The sequence below is a fragment of the Tamandua tetradactyla genome, chromosome 1, assembly GCF_023851605.1.
Source record: "Tamandua tetradactyla isolate mTamTet1 chromosome 1, mTamTet1.pri, whole genome shotgun sequence".
Lineage (NCBI taxonomy): Eukaryota > Metazoa > Chordata > Mammalia > Pilosa > Myrmecophagidae > Tamandua > Tamandua tetradactyla.
In genome coordinates, this window is record NC_135327.1 from 205528174 (window position 1) to 205552193 (window position 24020).

General features: G+C 34.8%; 1 protein-coding gene across 11 annotated transcripts in view; it reads left to right on the plus strand.

The window, feature by feature from the left end:
• The window catches only part of DYNC2I1 (dynein 2 intermediate chain 1), a 136423-nt gene that overhangs the window by 38553 nt on the left and 73850 nt on the right, over nucleotides 1-24020 (plus strand). For 5 of the 11 annotated variants that reach the window (XM_077151655.1, XM_077151653.1, XM_077151654.1 and 2 more), the window contains 3 exons: nucleotides 4051-4142; nucleotides 15807-16115; nucleotides 22957-23012. In XM_077151655.1, the coding sequence (XP_077007770.1) occupies nucleotides 4051-4142; nucleotides 15807-16115; nucleotides 22957-23012 (457 nt within the window). The other 6 variants (XM_077151658.1, XM_077151659.1, XM_077151660.1 and 3 more) reach the window with 4 other exon arrangements.

Genomic DNA, 24020 nt, shown 5'->3' on the forward strand with positions numbered 1-24020 from the left:
CCCTTGTATCTAATTTCTTTTGTAATTCTTTTGTGTCTAGCGTCTTTTATTTAATATTATGTTTATGTGACTCATTTATGTTATTGAGTATAGCCGTAGACTATTCATTTTCATTATATAGTATCCCATTGTCTAAATATACCACAGTACATGTATCCTGCTGCTGGTCATTTGATTTGTTTGCAGATTTAGCATATTGCAAATAAGGCTGCTCTGAGTGTTACTGTGCATGTTTGTCTTTGTTCATGTACGTGCACTTCTTTTGGACATATACATAGAGCTGAAGTTGCTGGGTTATCTGGGTCACCACAAAATTAACTTTGGTAGTAACGATTTACTATTCAATGCTTTTTTTAAAAATTCCTATTTTGATATTCTTAGCTTTTATTTCTAATAATATCTTTTCTTCTGCTCCCATATTGCTCCTTTTTCATTGCTACCTGGTTTTGTTTTTTCAATGAAGTATTGAAATGAATTGTACTGAAAACATTATTTGTACAGTTAAACCCTTTAAAGTTCTTTCCTGTTTCCTTCTCTATTTTTACACCTCTATAGTAACGTCTTTTGCTGCTTCCTCTGCATTTGTCCAGTCTGTAAAATGTTGCCTTATTCTAGGGTTCAATCCTTGGATCATTTCACCACCTACCCTCACTCCCTTGTGATGTCTCATGGTATTAAATACCATTTATTTGCTGCTGTCTTCCAAGTTTTGAGCTCCAACTGAACTCTGTCTCCAAATTCCAGATTGCCTATTCCCCTGTCTGACCTCTAATAGACATCCCAAACTCAATATGTCTTCTGATATCCCCCCTCCAAACCTACTTTGCCACAGTCTTACCCATTTATTTAGGTAAAAAAAAATCTAGGTATTACCCTTGTCTCCACTCATTCTCTTCCAATCTATCTGTTTTAAGAAAATACACTTCCGATATTAAGAAATTCTTTTGGCTCTACTTCAAAATATACCCAGAATCTGACCCCTTCCTATCACCTGCACTTCTTTAAGTGTCTTCCTCCCACCACTAGAATGTGAGATTTGTAGGGGATTTCTTTCCTTGTATTGATCTGCTCTGTATCCCCATGCTCCTAGAGAGTGGTTGGTGCTCAGTGAATATTTTTTGAATGAATGAATAAACTTTGATTCCATGATCTTTGGGAGCTATTTTTTTTTAAGGAAATTTCCTTATATTCTGCAAAGAATCCCATACCACTCCCCCATGTCCCCTGCTTATTTATTTATTTTTTTTCTTTTGCATGGGCAGGTACCTGGAATTGAACCCGAGTCTCCAGTATGGCAGGCAAGAACTCTGCCACTGAACCACCATGACCTACCCTGTTCTAGTTTGCTAGCTGCCGGAATGTAATATACCAAAAATGGAATGGCTTTTAATAAGGGGAATTTAATAAGTTGTAAGTTTACAGTTCTAAGGGTGAGAAAATGTCCCAATTAAACAAGTCTATAGAAATGTCCAATCAAAGGCATCCAGGGAAAGATACCTTGGTTCAAGAAGGCCGATGAAGTTCAGGGTGTCTCTCTCAAGTGAGATGGCACATGGCGAACACAGTCAGGGCTTCTCTCTCGGCTGGAAGGGCACATGGCGAATATGGTGTCATCTGCTAGCTTTGTCTCCTGGCTTCCTGTTTCATGAAGCTCCCTGGGAGGCATTTTCCTTCTTCATCTCCAAAGGTCGCTGGCTGGTGGACTCTCTGCTTCGTGGTGCTGCAGCATTCTCTGCTCTCTCTGAATCTCTCATTCTCCAAAATGTTTCCTCTTTTATAGGACTTCAGAAACTAATCAAGACCCACTCAAATGGGTGGAGACATGTCATCCCCTAATCCAGTTTAACAACCATTCTTAACTAAATCACATCAACCAAGGAGATGATCCAATCACAGTTTCAAACATACAGTATTGAATAGAGATTATTCTACCTTTATGAAATGGGATTTATATTAAAACATGGCTTTCTTAGGGGGCATACTTCCTTTCAAACCAGCACATACCCTTTTTTAATTTTTAATTTTTATTTTTTTAAATACCAAAAGACATCTAACAAACTCAAACATTCCTATTTTGATCATTCCATTCTACATATATAATCAGTAATTCACAATATCATCACTTAGTTGTATATTCATCATCATGATCATTTCTTGGAATATTTGCATCTATTCAGAAAAAGAAATAAAATGAAAACAGAAAAAAAAATTATGCATACCATACCTCTTATCCCTCCCTTTCATTGATCACTAGCATTTCAAACTAAATTTATTTTAACATTTGTTCCCCCATTATATATTTTTATTCCAAAAGTTCTACTCATCTGTTGACAAGATAAATAAAAGGAGCATCAGACACAAGTTTTTCACAATAACACAGTCACATTGTGAAAGCTATATCATTATTCAATCATCTTCAAGAAACATGGCTACTGGAACACAGCACTACATTTTCAGGCAATTACCTCCAGCCTCTCCATTACATCTTGACTAACAAGGTGATATCTACTTAATGCATAAGAATAACCTCCAGGATAACCTCTTGACTATGTTTGGAATCTCTCAGCCATTGACACTTTGTCTCATTTCACTCTTCCTGCTTTTCTTCGAGAAGGTTTTCTCAATCCCTTGATCCTGAGTCTCAGCTCATTCTAGGGGTTTTCTCAATCTCTTGATGCTGAGTCTCAGCTCATTCTAGGATTTCTGTCCCACATTGCCAGGAAGGTCCACACCCCTGGGAGTAATGTCCCACGTAGACAGGGGGAGGGTGGTGAGTTTGCTTGTTGTGTTGGCTGGAGAGAGAGGCTACATCTGAATAACAAAAGAGGCTCTCTTGGGGGTGACTCTTAGGCCTAATTTTAAGTAGGCTTGACCTATCCTTTGTGGGGTTAAGTTTCATATGAACAAGCCCCAAGACTAGGGGCTCAGCCTATAGCTTTGGTTGTCCACACTGCTTGTGAGAGTATCAAGAATTCAACTTGGGGAGGCTGAATTTTCCCCTGTTCTCACCATTCCCTGAAGGGGACTTTGCAAATACTTTTTTATTCACTGATCAAATCACTCTGGGATTTATGGGGCGTCACTCTGGACAAACCCACAAAATCGCATGTCCTACTCAAGGTTCCATGTACTTATGGTGTTCAATTAAGCTGTCTACATAAGTTATATTAGGAAATGCACTAGTCAAAATATAAATTTTGTACCATGGAAGCTTATTTTTGATACTCTTAGTTTTAAATTTGGTGATTTTTGTTTTATCTGTACAAATTCAAAATGAAAATTTAGATTTTTCATTATTGATAGGTGCTATGGGCATAATCAGTGACTCTTTACAACACAGTTTGACTTCTCCTTGGTGGGCTTTTCTCTCAGGTTGTGACAAGTGTTGGGTCAGCAGTTGGCCTCACCCCAATCTCCAGGAATGGGATGGAAATTGGCTGCCAGGCAATGAAGCTTCATCTTTTGTGCCAACTGGGAAGGGGGGAGGAGCTAGCATGTGGATTTTCCTTTAATTATTTAGGGAGCCTCCTGGCCTTCTCAGTCTTCTCAGCAATGTAGGTGCCAGTAGGGTGTGGTGGGTTGTTGCTCTATTCTTCCAGCTTATTGATGAGGGTAGGTGCTTCCTGTAGTTTGGTAGTTGGCTAAAATGTTTATTAGACTGAGCAGCTTTTCTCAGTGAGTAGGGCCCTGCTTCCTCATGTACCTTATTTACTTAAATTTAAATTTACTCAAATCCAACTCTTTGTGTATTTGAGGGTGATTCCCTCCCATTTCTAGGGATTAGTCAGATATTTGGTAGGTTGTCCTAGTAGGAAACTGGGAAAGGGGAAGGATTATATCTGTTTCTTAGATTTCCATTTTGATTTCCTCTTTTTATTCCACTTTAAACTTAGATATTAGAGCTTTTCATTCTTGAGATGGAGAATTTGTTTTAATTCAAGAATGTATTTTAATAAATGCAATGTGTACAAAAAGACTGCAACAAAATGCTAGAAGATCTTGTTGATGTGCCAAGTTTAGGAGTGTTAAAAATATGTTTTATGTTTGTAGTAAGTAAAGTAAGAACTGAAGAGAAAGAAAAAAGAGATGAAGACTCTGACAGAGGAGAAGATGATAGAGAAAGAAGATACCGAGAAAGAAAGGTATATAAAGAAGGATTTTTCCAAACATTGCAAAATAAAGGACATTTAAATCATTTTTATTAGAAACATTTTTGGAAAATTTTATGAAAAAGGTTTCAATCTCTGTTGAAAAAAATTCTTTTTCCTGTCACCCAAGTTTTTTCCCTTAGTCCAAAGGGAATAATTAGTATTTTAGAAAATTTAGGAAATGCAAATAACTAATAAGGCTAAAATAAAAACTATCTAATCCCTAAACAGAGATTAATTATTGATAAGTCTTAGATATATATCCTAATACACACATACATTTTTTATTGGATTTTTACTATTTTAGAAGTTGTGTAAACTTAATATACTATGAGCATTTTCTAAGTTCTATTTCTCTAATATTTTAATGGCTATTTAATATAATATTCGATTTATAGATGTTTCATAGTTTTCTTAACAGGTCTGCCATTGTTGGACAGTTAGGCTGCTTCTAAACTTTTTTTTAATTTTTATTTTTTTTTATTAATTAAAAAAATATAACTAACAAAAACATTCTTAACATATCATTCCTTTCTGTATATATAATCAGTAATTCATAATATCATCACATAGTTGCATATTCATCATCATGATCATATCTTAGAACATTTGCATCAATTCAGAAAAAGAAATAAAAAGACAACAGAAAAAATTCATACATTCCATACCGCTACCCTTCCCTTTCATTGATCACTAGCATTTCAATCTACTAAATTTGTTTTAACCTTTGTTCCCCTTATTATTTATTTTTGTTCTGTATGTTTTACTCATCTGTTGATAAGGTAGATAAAAGGAGCATCAGACACAAGGTTTTCACAATCACACAGTCACATTGTGAAAGCTATATCATTATATAATCATCTTCAAGAAGCGTGGATACTGGAACACAGCTCTACATTTTCAGGCAGTTGGCTCCAGCCTCTCCATTACATCTTGACTAACAAGGTGATATCTATTTAATGTGTAAGAATAACTTCCAGGGAGAGGGGGCCAAGATGGCGGCTTAGTAAGGTACGCGCGTCTTAGTTCCTCCTCCAGAGCAACTACTAGGTGACCAGAAACAGTGCAGAACAGCTCCTGGGGCCATGGGAGGGAACGGACACACAGCGTACCCCAGTCTGGACTGGCTAGACCGACTGTGAGACTCTGCTGCGGTGAGATCCCTGAGCAGCGCGTGCTTCCCCGGGTCGCGGTGGCTGGCGGCCGGAGCTCCTCCCTCCCTCCTTCCCGGGCCGGCTGAGAGTCTCGGAGAGGCAAGTTTCCTAAGCCGCGGCGGCCGGTGCCCCTTTTTCGTGGGCGGCTTCCCGGGCTCGCTACGAGTCTTGGATCAGTGGGCTCCCCAAGCCGTGGTGGCGGGCAACCGGCGCCCCTCACCCATAGGCAGCTGCCCGGAGGAAGAGGAGGGAGTTTCCAACAGTGGCAGGGACTGGGTCCAACCAAACACCAATAGTGGCATCAATAAAGGAGCCACAACATCTTTTGCCGGTGGTACCCGCAGACAGAGAAGTGCCACCTACTGGGCAGGATAAAAAAAACAGAGTCCAGAGACTTCACAGGAAAATCTTTCAACCTGCTGGGTCTCACACTCAGGGAAATCTGATTAAATGTCCAGACGCCAGCAAAAAATAACAAATCACACCAGGAAAATTGAAGATATGGCCCAGTCAAAGGAACAAACCAATAGATCAAATGAGATACAGGAGCTGAGACAACTAATTCTGAATATATGAACAGAAATGGAAAACCTCTTCAAAAACCAAATCAATAAATTGAGGGAGGACATGAAGAAGGCAAGGGATGAACAAAAAGAAGAAATGGAAAGTCTGAAAAAACAAATCATAGAACTTATGGAAATGAAAGATACAGTAGAGAGATGAAAAAAAACGATGGAAACCTACAATGGTAGATTTCAAGAGACAGAGGTTAGAATTAGTGAACTGGAGGATAGAACATCTGAAATCCAAAAACAAACAGAAACTATCGGGAAAAGAATGGAAAAATTTGAGCGGGGGCTCAGGGAATTGAAGGATAATATGAAGCGCACAAACATAGGTGTTGTGGGTGTCCCAGAAGGAGAAGAGAAGGGAAAAGGAGGAGAAAAACTAATGGAAGAAATTATCACTGAAAATTTCCCAAGTCTTATGAAAGACCTAAAATTACAGATCCAAGAAGTGCAGTGCACCCCAAAGAGAATAGATCCAAACAGGCGTTCTCCAAGACACTTACTAGTTAGAATGTCAGAGGTCAAAGAGAAAGAGAGGATCTTGAAAGCAGCAAGAGAAAAACAATCCATCACATACAAGGGAAACCCAATAAGACTATGTGTAGATTTCTCAGCAGAATCCATGGAGGCAAGAAGACAGTGGGATGATATATTTAAATTACTAAAAGAGAAAAACTGCCAACCAAGACTTCTATATCCAGCAAAATTGTCCTTCAAAAATGAGGGAGAAATTAAAACATTTATAGACAAAAAGTCACTGAGAGAATTTGTGACCAAGAGACCAGCTCTGCAAGAAATACTAAAGGGAGCACTAGAGTCAGAACCAAAAAGACAGAAGAGAGAGGTGTGGAGAAGAGTGTAGAAAGAAGGAAAGTCAGATATGATATATATAATACAAAAGGCAAAATGGTAGAGGAAAATATTATCCAAACAGTAATAACACTAAATGTTAATGGACTGAATTCCCCAATCAAAAGACATAGACTGGCAGAATGGATTAAAAAACAGGATCTTTCTATATGCTGTCTACAGGAAACACATCTTAGACCCAAAGATAAACATAGGTTGAAAGTGAAAGGTTGGGAAAAGATATTTCATGTAAATAACAACCAGAAAATAGCAGGAGTGGCTATACTAATATCCAACAAGTTAGACTTCAAATGTAAAACAGTTAAAAGAGACAAAGAAGGACACTATATACTAATAAAAGGAACAATTAAACAAGAAGACATAACAATCATAAATATTTACGCACCGGACCAGAATGCCCCAAAATACGTGAGGAATACACTGCAAACACTGAAAAGGGAAATAGACACAAATACCATAATAGTTGGAGACTTCAATTCCCCACTTTCATCAATGCACAGAACATCTAGACAGAGGATCAATAAAGAAATAGAGAATCTGAATATTACTATAAAGGAGCTAGACTTAACAGACATTTATAGGACATTACATCCCACAACAGCAGGATACACCTTTTTCTCAAGTGCTCATGGATCATTCTCAAAGATAGACCATATGCTGGGTCACAAAGCAAGTCTTAACAAATTTAAAAAGATTGAAATCATACACAACACTTTCTCGGATCATAAAGGAATGAAGTTGGAAATCAATAATAGGCGGAGTGCCAGAAAATTCACAAATACGTGGAGGCTCAACAACACACTCTTAAACAACGAGTGGGTCAAAGAAGAAATTGCAAGAGAAATTAGTAAATACCTCAAGGCAAATGAAAATGAAAACACAACATATCAAAACTTATGGGACGCAGCAAAGGCAGTGCTAAGAGGGAAATTTATTGCCCTAAATGCCTATATCAGAAAAGAAGAAAAGGCAAAAATGCAGGAATTAACTGTCGACTTGGAAGAACTGGAGAAAGAACAGCAAACCAATCCCAAAGCAAGCAAAAGGAAAGAAATAACAAAGATCAGAGCAGAAATAAATGAAATTGAAAACATGAAAACAATAGAGAAAATCAATAAGACCAGAAGTTGGTTCTATGAGAAAATCAACAAGATTGATGGGTCCTTAGCAAGATTGACAAAAGAAGAAGAGAGAGGATGCAAATAAATAAGATCAGAAATGGAAGAGGAGACATAACTACTGACCTCACAGAAATAAAGGAGGTAATAACAGGATACTATGAACAACTTTACGCTAATAAATACAACAATTTAGATGAAATGGACGGGTTCCTGGAAAGACATGAACAACCAACTTTGACTCAAGAAGAAATAGATGACCTCAACAAACCAATCACAAGTAAAGAAATTGAATTAGTCATTCAAAAGCTTCCTAAAAAGAAAAGTCCAGGACCAGATGGCTTCACATGTGAATTCTACCAAACATTCCAGAAAGAATTAGTACCAACTCTCCTCAAACTCTTCAAAAAAATCGAAATGGAGGGAAACTACCTAATTCATTCTATGAAGCCAACATCACCCTCATACCAAAACCAGGCAAAGATATTACAAAAAAAGAAAACTACAGGCCAATCTCTCTAATGAATATAGATGCAAAAATCCTCAATAAACTTCTAGCAAATCGTACCCAACAACACATTAAAAGAATTATACATCATGACCAAGTAGAATTCATCCCTGGTATGCAAGGATGGTTCAACATAAGAAAATCAATTAATGTAATACACCATATCAACAAATCAAAGCAGAAAAATCACATGATCATCTCAATTGATGCAGAGAAGGCATTTGACAAGATTCAACATCCTTTCCTGTTGAAAACACTTCAAAAGATAGGAATACAAGGGAACCTCTTTAAAATGATAGAGGGAATATATGAAAAACCCACAGCTAATATCATCCTCAATGGGGAAAAATTGAAAACTTTCCCCCTAAGATCAGGAACAAGACAAGGGTGTCTATTATCACCACTATTATTCAATATTGTGTTGGAGGTTCTAGCCAAAGCAATTAGACAAGAAAAAGAAATACAAGGCATCAAAATTGGAAAGGAAGAAGTAAAACTATCACTGTTTGCAGATGATATGATACTATACGTCGAAAACCCGGAAAAATCCACAACAAAACTACTAGAGCTAATAAATGAGTACAGCAAAGTAGCAGGTTACAAGATCAACATTCAAAAATCTGTAGCATTTCTATACACTAGCAATGAACAAGCAGGGGGGAAATCAAGAAACGAATCCCATTTACAATTGCAACTAAAAGAATAAAATACCTAGGAATAAATTTAACTAAAGAGACAAAAAACCTATATAAAGAAAACTACAAAAAACTGCTAAAGGAAATCACAGAAGACCTAAATAGATGGAAGGGCATACCGTGTTCATGGATTGGAAGACTAAATATAGTTAAGATGTCAATCCTACCTAAATTGATTTACAGATTCAATGCAATACCAACCAAAATCCCAACAACTTATTTTTCAGAAATAGAAAAACCAATAAGCAAATTTATCAGGAAGGGCAAGGTGTCCCGAATTGCTAAAAACATCTTTAGGAAAAAAACGAAGCTGGATGTCTTGCACTGCCTGACTTTAAGGCATATTATGAAGCCACAGTGGTCAAAACAGCATGGTATTGGCATAAAGATAGATATATTGACCAATGGAATCGAATAGAGTGCTCAGATATAGACCCTCTCATCTATGGACATTTGATCTTTGATAAGGCAGTCAAGCCAACTCACCTGGGACAGAACAGTCTCTTCAATAAATGGTGCCTAGAGAACTGGATATCCATATGCAAAAGAATGAAAGAAGACCCATATCTCACACCCTACACAAAAGTTAACTCAAAATGGATCAAAGATCTAAACATTAGGTCTAAGACCATAAAACATTTAGAGGAAAATATAGGGATATATCTTATGAATCTTACAATTGGACGCAGTTTTGTGGACCTTAAACCTAAAGCAAGAGCACTGAAGAAGGAAATAAATAAATCGGAACTCCTCAAAATTAAACACTTTTGTGCATCAAAGAACTTCATCAAGAAAGTAGAAAGACAGCCTACACATTGGGAGACAATATTAGGAAACGACATATCAGATAGAGGTCTAGTATCCAGAATTTATAAAGAGATTGTTCAACTCAACCACAAAAAGACAGCCAACCTAATTACAAAATGGGAAAAAGACTTGAATAGACACCTCTCAGAGGAGAAAATACAAATGACCAAAGGTCACATGAAGAGATGCTCAATGTCTCTGGCCATTAGAGAAATGCAAATCAAAACCACAATGAAGTATCATCTCACACCCACCAGAATGGCCATTATCAACAAAACAGAAAATGACAAGTGCTGGAGAGGATGAGGTGAAAGAGGCACACTTATCCACTGTTGGTGGGAATGTCAAATGGTGCAACCACTGTGGAAGGCAGTTTGGTGGTTCCTCAAAAAGCTGAATATAGAATTGCCATACGACCCAGCAATACCATTGCTGGGAATCTACTCAAAGGAATTAAGGACAAAAACTCAAACAGACATTTGCACACCAATGTTTATAGCAGCGTTATTTACAATTGCAAAAAAATGGAAACAGCCAAAATGTCCATCAACAGACGAGTGGCTAAACAAACTGTGGTATATACATACGATGGAATATTATGCAGCTTTAAGGCAGGATAAACTTATGAAGCATGTAATAACATGGATGGACCTAGAGAACATTATGCTGAGTGAGTCTAGCCAAAAACTAAAAGACAAATACTGTATGGTCCCAATGATGTGAATCGACACTTGAGAATAAACTTGGAATATGTCATTGGTAACAGAGTTCAGCAGGAGTTAGAAACAGGGTAAGATAATGGGTAATTGGAGCTGATGGGATACAGACTGCGCAATAGGACTAGATACAAAAACTCAAAAATGGACAGCACAATAATACCTAATTGTAAAATAATCATGTTAAAACACTGAATGAAGCTGCATCCGAGCTATAGGTTTTTGTTTTGTTTTGTTTTGTTCTTACTATTATTACTTTTATTTTTTTCTCTATATTAACATTCTGTATCTTTTTCGGTTATATTGCTAGTTCTTCTAAACCGATGCAAATGTACTAAGAAACGATGATCATACATCTATGTGATGATGTTAAGAATTACTGATTGCATATGTAGAATGGTATGATTTCTAAAAAAAAAAAAAGGACAGCACAATACTACTTAATTGTAATGTAATTATGTTAAAACAGTGAATGAAGCTGCATCTGAGCTATAGTTTTTTTTAATTTTTTTTATTTTTTCATTTTTTTTCTTATATATTTTTGTATTTTTTATTTTCATTTTTATTTTTTCTCTATATTATCATTTTATTTCTTTTTCTGTTGTCTTGCTATTTCTTTTTCTAAATCGATGTATATGTACTTAGAAATGATGATCATACATCTATGTGATGATATTAAGAATTACTGATTGCATATGTAAATGGAATGATTTCTAAATGTTGTGTTAGTTTATTTTTTTTAATTAATAAAAAAAAAAATGGCAAAAAAGCTTCCCAAAAAGAAAAGTCCAGGACCAGACGGCTTCACATGTGAATTCTACCAAACATTTCAGAAAGAATTAGTACCAACCCTGCTCAAACTCTCAAAAAAATTGAAGTGGAGGGAAAGCTGCCTAATTCATTCTATGAAGCCAACATCACACTTATACCAAAACCAGGCAAAGATATTACAAAAAAAGAAAACTACAGACCAATCTCTCTAATGAATATAGATGCAAAAATCCTCAACAAAATTCTAGGAAATCGAATCCAGCAACACATTAAAAGAATTATACATCATGACCAAGTAGGATTCATCCCAAGTATGCAAGGATGGTTCAACATAAGAAAATCAATTAATGTAATACACCATATCAACAAATCAAAGCAGAAAAATCACATGATCATCTCAATTGATGCAGAGAAGGCATTTGACAAGATTCAACATCCTTTCCTGTTGAAAACACTTCAAAGGATAGGAATACAAGGGAACCTCCTTAAAATGATAGAGGGAATATATGAAAAACCCACAGCTAATATCATCCTCAATGGGGAAAAATTGAAAACTTTCCCCCTAAGATCAGGAACAAGACAAGGATGTCCATTATCACCACTGTTATTCAACATCGTGTTGGAGGTTCTAGCCAGAGCAATTAGACAAGAAAAAGAAATACAAGGCATCAAAATTGGAAAGGAAGAAGTAAAACTCTCAGTGTTTGCAGATGATATGATACTATACGTCGAAAACCCGGAAAAATCCACAGCAAAACTACTAGAGCTAATAAATGAGTACAGCAAAGTAGCAGGTTACAAGATCAACATTCAAAAATCTGTAGCATTTCTATACACTAGCAATGAACAAGCTGAGGGGGAAATCAAGAAACGAATTCCATTTACAATTGCAAGTAAAAGAATAAAATACCTAGGAATAAATTTAACTAAAGAGACAAAAGACCTATACAAAGAAAACTACAAAAAACTGTTAAAAGAAATCACAGAAGACCTAAATAGATGGAAGGGCATACCGTGTTCATGGATTGGAAGACTAAATATAGTTAAGATGTCAATGCTACCTAAATTGATTTACGGATTCAACGCAATACCAATCAAAATCCCAACAACTTGTTTTTCAGAAATAGAAAAGCCAATAAGCAAATTTATCTGGAAGGGCAGGGTGCCCCGAATTGCTAAAAGTGTCTTGAGGAAAAAAAACGAAGCTGGAGGTCTTGCACTGCCTGACTTTAAGGCATATTATGAAGCCACAGTGGTCAAAACAGCATGGTATTGGCATAAAGATAGATATATCGACCAATGGAATCAAATAGAGTGCTCAGATATAGACCCTCTCATCTATGGACATTTGATCTTTGATAAGGCAGTCAAGCCAACTCACCTGGGACAGAACAGTCTCTTCAATAAATGGTGCCTAGAGAACTGGATATCCATATGCAAAAGAATGAAAGAGGACCCGTATCTCACACCCTATACAAAAGTTAACTCAAAATGGATCAAAGATCTAAACATTAGGTCTAAGACCGTGAAACAGTTAGAGTAAAATATAGGGAGATATGTTATGAATCTTACAATTGGAGGCGTTTTTATGGACCTTAAATCTAAAGCAAGAGCAGTGAAGAAAGAAAGAAATAAATGGGAGCTCCTCAAAATTAAACACTTTTGTGCATCAAAGAACTTCATCAAGAAAGTAGAAAGACAGCCTACACAATGGGAGACAATATTAGGAAACGACATATCAGATAAAGGTCTAGTATCCAGAATTTATAAAGAGATTGTTCAACTCAACAACAAAAAGACAGCCAATCCAATTACAAAATGGGAAAAAGACTTGAATAGACACCTCTCAGAAGAGGAGATACAAATGACCAAAAGGCACATGAAGAGATGCTCAATGTCTCTGGCCATTAGAGAAATGCAAATCAAAACCACAATGAAGTATCATCTCACACCCACCAGAATGGCCATTATCAACAAAACAGAAAATGACAAGTGCTGGAGAGGATGAGGTGAAAGAGGCACACTTATCCACTGTTGGTGGGAATGTCAAATTGTGCAACCACTGTGGAAGGCAGTTTGGCGGTTCCTCAAAAAGCTGAATATAGAAGTGCCATACGACCCAACAATAGCATTGCTAGGTATCTACTCAGAGGACTTAAGGGCAAAGACACAAACGACATTTGCACACCAATGTTTATAGCAGCATTATTTACAATTGCAAAGAGATGGAAACAGCCAAAATGTCCATCAACAGACGAGTGCCTAAACAAACTTTGGTATATATAGAATATTATGCAGCTTTAAGACAGAATAATCTTATGAAGCATGTAATAACATGGATGGACCTAGAGAACATTATGCTGAGTGAGACTAGCCAAAAACTAAAGGACAAATACTGTATGGTCCCACTGATGTGAACCGACATTAGAGAATAAACTTGGAATATGTCATTGGTAACAGAGACCATCAGGAGATAGAAATAGGGTAAGATAATCAGTAAGTGGATCTGAAGGGATACAGACTGTGCAACAAGACTGGATACAAAAACTCAGAAATGGACAGCACAATACTACCTAATTGTATTGTAATTAGATTAAAACACTGAATGAAACTGCATCTGAGGTATAGTTTTTTTTTTCTTCGTTTTTTCTTTTTTTAATTTTTTTCTCTCTATTATCATTTTCTTTTTCTGTTGTCTTTCTATTTCTTTTTCTAAATTGATGCAAATGTACTAAGAAACGATGAATATGCATCTATGTGATGATATTAAGAATTACTGATCGTATATGTAGAATGGAATGATTTCTAAATGTTGTGTTAGTTAATTTTTTTAATTAATAAAAAAAAAAAAGAATAACCTCCAAGATAACCTCTTGACTCTGTTTGGAATCTCTTATGTGTTATGGATCTGTTCATAATTATTTTCCCATAATTCATTTCTGGAAAATGAACTTATCAGATCAAAGTAAATGTAAATTTTACCCCATTTGCTTTACATGAAAACTGTAATTATTTATTTTAAGATAATAATTTCCTGTGTCTTAAGCAACAACTGAGCATTATCATTATTTTTAATCTTACTAATGCTATTCAGAAAAGAGGTGGTGTCTTTGGTCATTTTCTTCAAAGAGTTTATAGTTCTTTTAACTACCTGTATACATTTGCTTACTTTTCTAGTGGACTGTCTTATTAATTTATGAGTACTTTAAAGATTAACGTTATTCAGTTCATTTATGTTGCTACTTTCTGTTTGTTTTGAATTTTGCTTGTGGGTTCATATTTTTGACAGTAAGTTTAAAATTGTGAAGTAGTCAAGTCCGTAAGTCCTTTCCTTTGTTATTTCTGTTGTTGAGGTAATTCTTCAAGAGCCCTTTCCCCATGGAAAGGACATGTAAATAGTCATGTATATTTTGTCTGGGCCTTTATAAATTCTTTTAACACTTAAATCTTTAATCCCCATAGAATTATTTCAGTGATGTAGTAATCTAACTTTACAAATGAGGGGTTTGCTCACCGAGATTGTCAGAATTTTCTTTTTTTCAATGGAAGAGTATTCTGGCAAAGATGTTGTAGGATTGAATTTGGTTTAGGCTTGAGGAAAGGAAACTAGTTAGGATACTTTACATTGATCCACAAGTGGGGTAATAAAATTCCGAATTGAGGTGAAGGGAATGGGAACAATAGGAACTAAGAGGTAAGGAAGGAGTTATAAAATAAAACTCTAGTGATTGGGAAATAAAAACCAAGATCACTGATTGGATATTAGCAGAGAAAATCCCTTTTAGAAAGGAAAGGGATATGTTCAGTTTTTGGCATTTGGATTTCAGTGTTTTGTTGAGACAGTTGATAGTGCATCTAGGACTTAAGAGTCTGAACCAAAAATATTACACAATAATAACGTAGCACACAAATTAGCCACATACCTTTTTATGAAGGGGTATACCTCATTTATTTACTGAGCATCGACAGTGTTTCTTGGGAATATGGAAATGCCTAAATGATGATCCACACCTTTAAGAATCCCAATCTGGGGTTGGGGTCCAGACATCTAGACTAATAAAGAATAAATGATATGATAGATGATTAGAAGAGAGTTGGCAATGCTATGCTGAAGCTGGCCACAGGATGTCCTGGAGAAGTCAGAAAGATGTCACAGAAGAAGATTTTAGGGTTGTTGGAATTTGGGATGCATACGAGCTGGGGAAAGAGTGACAAGAATTGAGGTAGTAGATGTGAGAAGGGGACTGATTGTGGGGGGCCAAATTTACCTATTGTTTTCCATATCAGAGCTAGGGCAATTGGGCTACAGTGTTTCTCTGTTTATTCTGTAAGTGTTGGGTAGCCAGCAACATCTAACAGTGGGGGAGTGGTCTTTTATCATAATATAGATAAAAGACAGAAAATAGGTTTTTATATGTGCACAGATTTTTCAATATGTTATGTTTCATAGTTGCAGTATGGAGACAGTAAAGGTAATCCTCTTAAGTATTGGCTTTATAAAGAAGAAGGTGAAAGAAGACACAAGAGACCAAAAGAACAAGATCGAGAGAAGAAACATCGAGAAAAAAGCAGCACAAGGGAAAAAAGGGAAAAATTTTCAAAAGAGAAGAGTAATTCGTTTTCTGACAAGGAAGGAGAAGAAAAACATAAAGAAAAACGACATAAAGAAATTTTTTATTTTGATGATGAGCGGTACCGAAATAACATGGATAAAAGAGAGAGGTCATCAAAAGAAGAACATAAGAAGAGGGACTCCAAGGTATTATTTTTTGGTGCTTCATTGCCTTTATATTCATCCTAAGATCAATACTTTTGGAGAAAAAGTTTTATCTAAATATAGCAAGATAATGTTAAAATTTATTGTCTAAAAGTAGTTATCTTGGTAAAAACACAATTCAAGTCTGTATTATGTGATCAGTATAGAAAGATTACTGATCTAAGCAACATGAAGTCGAATCTTATGATTATATTGTGAATGTTTTAAACAGGTATTTGAAATTATATCATAAAATTTTGAAATTTAACATTAAAAAAGAGGCTATTTTTAAAAATGTGGACATTAAATGAATGATCTAGAAAAACATTGAACATTTCTTCTGGAAATTGGTAGTAAAACAGAACCAAAAACTAAAATAAGATGATTGCACAGGGTTTAATTCCTCTCCCATGTGCATTGATTTAATTACTGTAATTGCTTAACATTATCTCAGACTCATTTTAATATCAGCTATTTTGATGTATACACTTTTTGTGCTCTATTTTTAGAAAATCTGAAGCTAATGCTATTTTATCCTCAGATTTCTTGGCTATGCTTCCTTTCAATTGGAAGTAAAATCTTTTCTCAAGTGGAGGGTCCTGTGCTGAGGTTCAGGGAGGTTTGTAATCTTTAGAGAGCAAGACTATGGGAACCTCATGCCTTCCAATTCACTGATGCTCTGTCTACTAAAGTATATATGTATTTTAGGGACCAAAAGTGTTTTAATTAAAACTAGGAGGATTTCAGCTAAGAATCACCTGCATTAAGAATATCTTGTCACAGTCATATCTGGTCATATCACCCTCCCAGGGCAAAATTCTGGTTCCCCAACGTAGCTGCAGAATTTCAATATCTCAATCTATTTTAAAATGCCATTCAATTCATCTAACAAATGCCTACTATTTGTCAGGCATTTAAGTTTTAAGATTAATGAAGAAATAATGGTGTCACCATTTTTTGATTACCCCACTTCTTTTTATTTTATTTTATTTTTTAATTTTAATTAATTAATTTATTTAAAAAATTAACAACAAATGAGCAAAAACATTAACATATGATCATTCCATTCTACATATATAATCAGTAATTCACAATATCATCACATATTTACCCCACTTATTGACAATGAAAAGAAAATGCTTTCTATTGGAGTTTCAGGCAGTATAATTTGAGAATATTTAAAAAGGGAGTGGAAACATAAGTAAAAATTATTTTTGTTTACATGCACATCCAAAAGTACAATTTTGGAAAAAATACATGAAGGTAGTATCTGTTCTACATGTTTATACTAGACATTCTCTGATTCCTTAAATAAAATCTGCTTTAAAAGTGGGGGGAAAAAAAAATATCTTGAAGAGTCTTCATTTGATTTTGCTGACTGTCTACTGACCATCTTAATTTTCTCTTTGTACTACTAAGAATCATGAATGAGAGTCTATACCTATAACTTCCCCTGCTTTACCCCAATACCTTTCTTAACATTTTCTTTTTGTGTATGAAAAATAGCATATATACAAAAAAAGCAATAAATTTCAAAGCATACCACAACAATTAGTTGTAGAACAGATTTTAGAGTTTAGTTTGGGTTACAGTTCCACAATTTTAGGTTTTTACTTCTAGTTGCTCCAAGACACTAGAGACTAAAAGAAATATTAATGTTTTAGCAATCTGCTTATTCGTTAAATCCTATATTCTCTGTTGTAACTCCACCTTCTTCTTTGATCTTTCTCCCACTCTTAGGGGTATTTGGGCTATGACTATTCTAACTTTTTGGAAAGAGCCGTTGATAAAAGTATGGAATAGGCAGAACTAGTTGATGTTCTTGAGAGGCTGGACCCTCTGGGTTTCAGGACTTATCTGGCCTAGAAACCCATCTGGAGGTTGTTCGTTTCTGGAAAGTTGTCATAGTACATGGAACCTTTGTAAATTCTCCAATAAAGCCCTAGATGTTCTTTAGTGTTGGCAGGAATGGTTTTGGTTGGGGGTTGGCAAATCATGATAAGTAGCAATATCTAGCTGACGCTTGCATGAGAATAGCCTCTCGACTCTATTTGAACTCTCTCAGCCACTGATACCTTATTTGTTACAGTTCTTTTCCCCCTTTTGGTCAGGAAGTTGTTGTTGATCCTACAGTGCCAGGGCCAGGCTCGTTCCTGGGAGTCATCTCCCACATGCCAAGGAAGACTTTCACCCCGGATGTCATGTTCCAAATAGTGGAGAGGACAGTGATTTTACTTCCAGAGTTGGGCTTAGAGAGAGAGAGGCCATATCTGAGGAACAAAAGAGCCCAACACCTTTCTTTACAGCTCTTCTGATATCCCATCTCTGTCATTGGCATCTCACTGCCCTCCTTTTGAAGCAGAACATTGGTCAAACAGTACCAGTTTTGCTACCTACATTTACAGTATCCAAACCCGATGGATTTCCCTTTCATTAGTATGCTGAATAATCATTCCTGACCTGTGCACTTGCACTTGATGTAAAAAAAACTGAGTGAGGCCTGAATTGTACACACTGAAGTGGTTAAAATGAGTAATTTTATGTTGTAGATCTGTTACCAAAATAAAAATTAAAAAAAATTTAATTAAAAAGGCCATATGTGGTATGATTCTATAACATTTCTAAAATGACAGAACTATAGAGATGAAATAGAGATTAGTGGTTGCCGAAAGTTCGAAATGGAGGGGAAAGGTAAGTGGGTATGACAGTAAAAGGGCAGCACAAGGGAGATTTTCATGGTGATGGAATAGTTCTCTATCTAGATTACTATGGTGGGTACACAAATCTGCATACCAGATAAAATGATAGTTTCATATGTTTATTATCAAATTCTGGTTTTGAAAGTATCCTATGATTATGTAAGATGTATCCAAGGGGGGCAAACAGGGCAAAGGGTCCAGGGGGCTTTGTACTCACTTCATAAATTCCCATGTGTCTGTGATTATTGCAAAATACAAATTTAAAAAAATGGTATATACCCAAATACATGATCAATTACATGACATGTATTTCTAGTTAAAAGATATTAGCAATTTAAAAATACAATTCATTAAAATATAAATCTGAGTGGGGCATTAATTGAGAATGAGACCCTAAAGGATAAGTATTCATTCTTCTTATGTTTCTGATCTCTTTCCCTAGATCAAACATGTTTCAGTGTTTTCCCTCCTATATTTATTATGAACATTTTTCAAATATGCAGCAAAGTTGACAGAATTTTTATAGTGAATACTGCCTGTATTCTACCAATAACATTTTATTATACTTGCTTCCTTAGTTCAGAAATAAAGATTTCCCATATAATGCTCTAGTATTAATAAATACCTTGCATTAGTGTGATACATTTGCTGCAGTTGATGAAAGGACATTTTATAATTATACTATTAACTATAATCTGTGGTTTATTCTAGGGTTCACTGTGTTGTACCGTTCTATGGATATAAATTTTAAAATTCTTATTCTAGTAACATATTTACAAGCTAAAATTTCCCCCTTTTGATCACATTTAAATATATATTTCAGTGCTATTAATAGCATTTGCAATGTTGTGCTACCATCACCACTACCATGACCAAAACTTTTCCATCATCTCAAATACAATTTGAGCATTAACTCCCTATTCCCTACTCCCACCCAGCCCGATAGTCTATATTTTAGTTTCTGACTTTATAAATTTACTTATTCTAATTATTTCATATCAGAGAGTCATACAATATTTATTTCTTTAGTGTCTGGCTTATTTCACTTAATGTGATGTATTTAAGGTTTATCCATATTGCTTCATGTATCAGAACTTGATTCCTTTTTCAGGTTGAATAATATTCCACAGTGTGCATGTACCATATTTTCTTTATCTATTCTTTGGCTGATAGATACTTGGGTTGCTTCATCTTTTGGCAGTTGTGAGTAATGCTGCTATGAGTATTGGTGTGCAACTATCTGTTCAAATCCCTGCTTTCAATTCTTTTTGGTACATACCTAGAAGTGGGATTCCCGGGTCATGTGGTAATTCTATATTTAACTTTCTAAGGAATTGCCAAACTGTCTTCCACAGCGTCTATACCATTTGAAATTCCCACCAACAGCGAATGATTTGTTGCTGTTCTCCGCATCCTTTTCAACTCTTATAATTTTCTTTCTTTTTTTTTTTTTTAATAGTAGTCTTTCTAGTGGGTATGAAATGGTATCTCATTGTGGTTTTGATTTGCATATTCCTAATGGCTAATGATGCTGGATATCACTTCATGTGCTTTTTGGCTATTTGTATATCTTCTTTGGAGAAATGTTTATTCAAGTCCTTTGCCCAGTTTTAAATTGGATTGTTTTTCTTATGTTGTTGCGTTGTAATATTTCTTTAAATATTCTGAATATTAAACCCTTATTAGATATGTGGTTTCCAAATATTTCCTCTGATAATGTAGGTGGTTGTTTTACTTTCATGATAAAGTCCATTGAGGCAAAAAAGTTTTAAATTTTGAAAAAGTCCCTTTTATCTATTTTTTCTGTTTTTACTTGTGCTTTGGCTATAAAGTCTGAAGAAACCACTGCCTACCACAAGGTCCTGAAGATGCTTCCCTATGTTTTCTTCTAGGAGTTTTATAGTTGCAGTTCTTATATTTGGTTATTTGATCCATTTTGAGTTGATTTTTGTGTATAGTATGAAGTAGGGGTCCTCCATTATTTTGCATGTGAACATCCAGTTTCCCAGCACCATTTATGGAAAGGACTTTTCTTTTCCAATTGAGTGGATTTAGCACCCTTGTCAAAAATCAATTGACTATAAATGTAAGATTTGATTTCTGACCTTTCAGTTTGATTCCATCAGTCTATGTTTGTCCTTGTGCCAGTACCATGCTGTTTTGATTACTGTGGCTTTGTAATAAGTTTTGAGATCAGTGTGAGTCCTCCAACTTCATTCTTCTTCCAAGGTGGCTTTGGCTGTTGTGGGCCTCTTACCCTTCCATGTAAGTATAATGATTGGCTTTTCCATTTCTGGAAAGAAAGTTATTGAAATTTTGATTAGGATTGTGTTGAATCTGTAAATCACGTTGGGTAGAATTGACATCTTAACAATATTTAATCTTCCAATCTGTGAACAGGGAATGTCCTTTATTTTGGTCCTTGATTTCCTTTAGCAATGTTTTGTAGTTTTCTGTGTACAATTTCTTTACATCCTTGGTTAGATTTATTTTTAGATATTTTATTTTTTAAATTGCTACTGTAAATTCAATTTTTTGTCTTGACTTCTTCTTTAGATTGTTCATTACTAATATATAGAAAAGTACTGATTTTGGGGTCTTGATTTTACACTCTACCACTTTGCTTGAATTCCTTTATCCTCGATCAAATTTAATTACTTAGAACTATATGCTTGGGCCACATTAGCTCAGTTCCACACAGAAATGCCTTTTCTGAGATATGCTTTAAAATATCTATTTAGCTTTTATTAAGGGTAAATATCAGGAATGATACCATGAAACACATATATGGTCCCATATATGTATTTTATAAAATCATTGCTTTCCACAATGCTCCTTACATTAGCATTAACATAATAATTACTGCCAAGGAAAAGATTCTTCTGATGAGCTAACAATCTTCTTTTTTAGACATTTGTTTATATTTGTTGAATGTCTACCATATGGTTGGCACTATTTCAGGAGTTGGGATACAGCTGTGAACAAAAGTTCTTATGCATGGTGCTTCTATTTCATTGGAGAAGCTGTACAATAAAGATATAAGCCAATAAAAAATATAATATCAGGAGTGATGTGAACATTATATATTAAAAAATTTCCTTGTGTTGGCTTTCAAGTACCCAGAAAATACTTTTTAATTTAGTTACTTTGTTAACCTTAGTGTTTGGCATAATGATTTTAAAGATAACCATAAAGTACATGGGGGTCTGTATATAATTATAATGGGATAACAGATATAACTGACTGTTCCCAGGAACTAGGTTCTAGGCCTCCTTAGTTATTGCTCCTTTTCTTTATATGATTTTTTGTTTATTATTTTTGCTTGAATTACATGCGTCTTTTTTTGTAAGCCTCTTTTAGTTTTCAATTAGACATAGAAAGGGCATGATTAAACATGAAAAATACACCAAAATGTCCTTTTAAAGATTACTGACCAATGGCTTCTTTATACAAGAATCCAATGATTTCTTCTTTTTCTTCACTTTATCATATCTGCTGTACATTTATCCTTTCTGCTCCTTGGAGTAATTAATTCAAATCTCTCTTGTAAATATTTCTAGTCCAAGGACTCTTCCAACCAGAAATTTGGTACTATGGAGCAGTGTGATGTAATGGCAAGACCACAAGAATGAGATTCCAAAGCCCTGAGTTTCATGTTTTTAAGGCTTTTGGTACATATTATATATTGCCCTCTGGACTGATCTACCTGAATATATTGATTTATAAACTAATAATTTTGTTTTTATTTAAAAAAATTCACTTAATTCAAGAGAAAACTGTTTAAAAAACTTTTTTTCATATAGTGGCATAGATATGTGAAATTGACACCTTCTATAGGTTTGAAAGTTTGTACTTTTAAGGACCTATTCAGATTTTTTTGTAAATAATGTGTTGTTTTTGTGAATGTACCAATGACTATGAAATTCTTTTACTTACTGAAGTAAGATAGTTATTTTTAATATACTTTATATTAGTCATCTAATTTACTAAAATTAGCTAATAAAAATAGTAATTTTAAAAATTTTTGTAGTGTAGATACTATTGTTAAATTTGGAATCTATGCTTGGCTTAAGGAGTTACTAATTATGGTTAATTCATTACAATATACTGATTAATGGTTGTGGAATTATTTTTTTGTTTGATAGAGTGGTGAACACAGAAGTCGAGGTGCAAGTTCAAAAAAAGATGGAGCTACCAGCCAGTAAGGAGTATAAGTTCTTTGGTTGAATATTATTTATAACACTTCTCCCATTGAATGTTTTAAAGATAAATTTTTCATTTCGACCCAGCTATAGTTGGTAAATGAAAATAAATTATTCTCATTTTCTTTAGATGTAATTCCTCCAAACTACATTATAGGTGTATTTGGGAGTTAGGAAACTTGTGATAAATTATTGGTCCTTTATCGACTCCTTTATATTCGTTCAAGTAAAGTTGGGAAATCAGTACTCATTTTGGGAAGAATAATTCATTTGAGAGTCTCTTAATGTGCAAGATGTGGCTACTTCCTTTATACCAGTGGAAAAGCTTAAGAAGTTAAGGCATCTGTGAGTGAACAATTTAACTGGCTTTAGCAAATTTACTGTGGTTCCCATAAACTAAAGAAGATTTTCCAGCAAATCCCCTATGGATCAATACTTGTAAATATATTTGTCTTTGTAAATTGTGAATACAAATGAAAAAAATTACTTTTGAAATACTGTAAGTTACAGCAAGATTGTTAATATCAGACTTGGTTGGAATTTCATATCTGCCCCTAACTTTCAGAGCCTATTTCTTATTTGGTAAACTATAATAGTAGCTATTTTATGTGGGTTTTTGCAAAAATTATAGATTAAACAGTTTCTGTAAAAGCTCCAATTTTGTATATAATCTCTAGATCTTACTTTGTTCTTTACAGCAACCATATGTGGTAAATTTTTTAATAGATTAGGAAACCTCAAGTAACATACCTTGTCCAAATTCTAACAAAGATTGAACAGAGCTAACACTTAAACCTGGGAGATTCAAATTCCTAGATTTTATTCTGCAAACCCTGTAGAAGGCAGAAGGAAGCTTTTGCTCGTTTCTGCATGTCTTTTAAACCACATTTTAAAATTGGTATGATAATATGTTCTAAAAAATTGAGAATCAATTTGAAAATTTGAAAACCTTTATTTTGGGTCTCAACCTACATATAAAGTCAGAGAAAATTATAGACAATCAGACA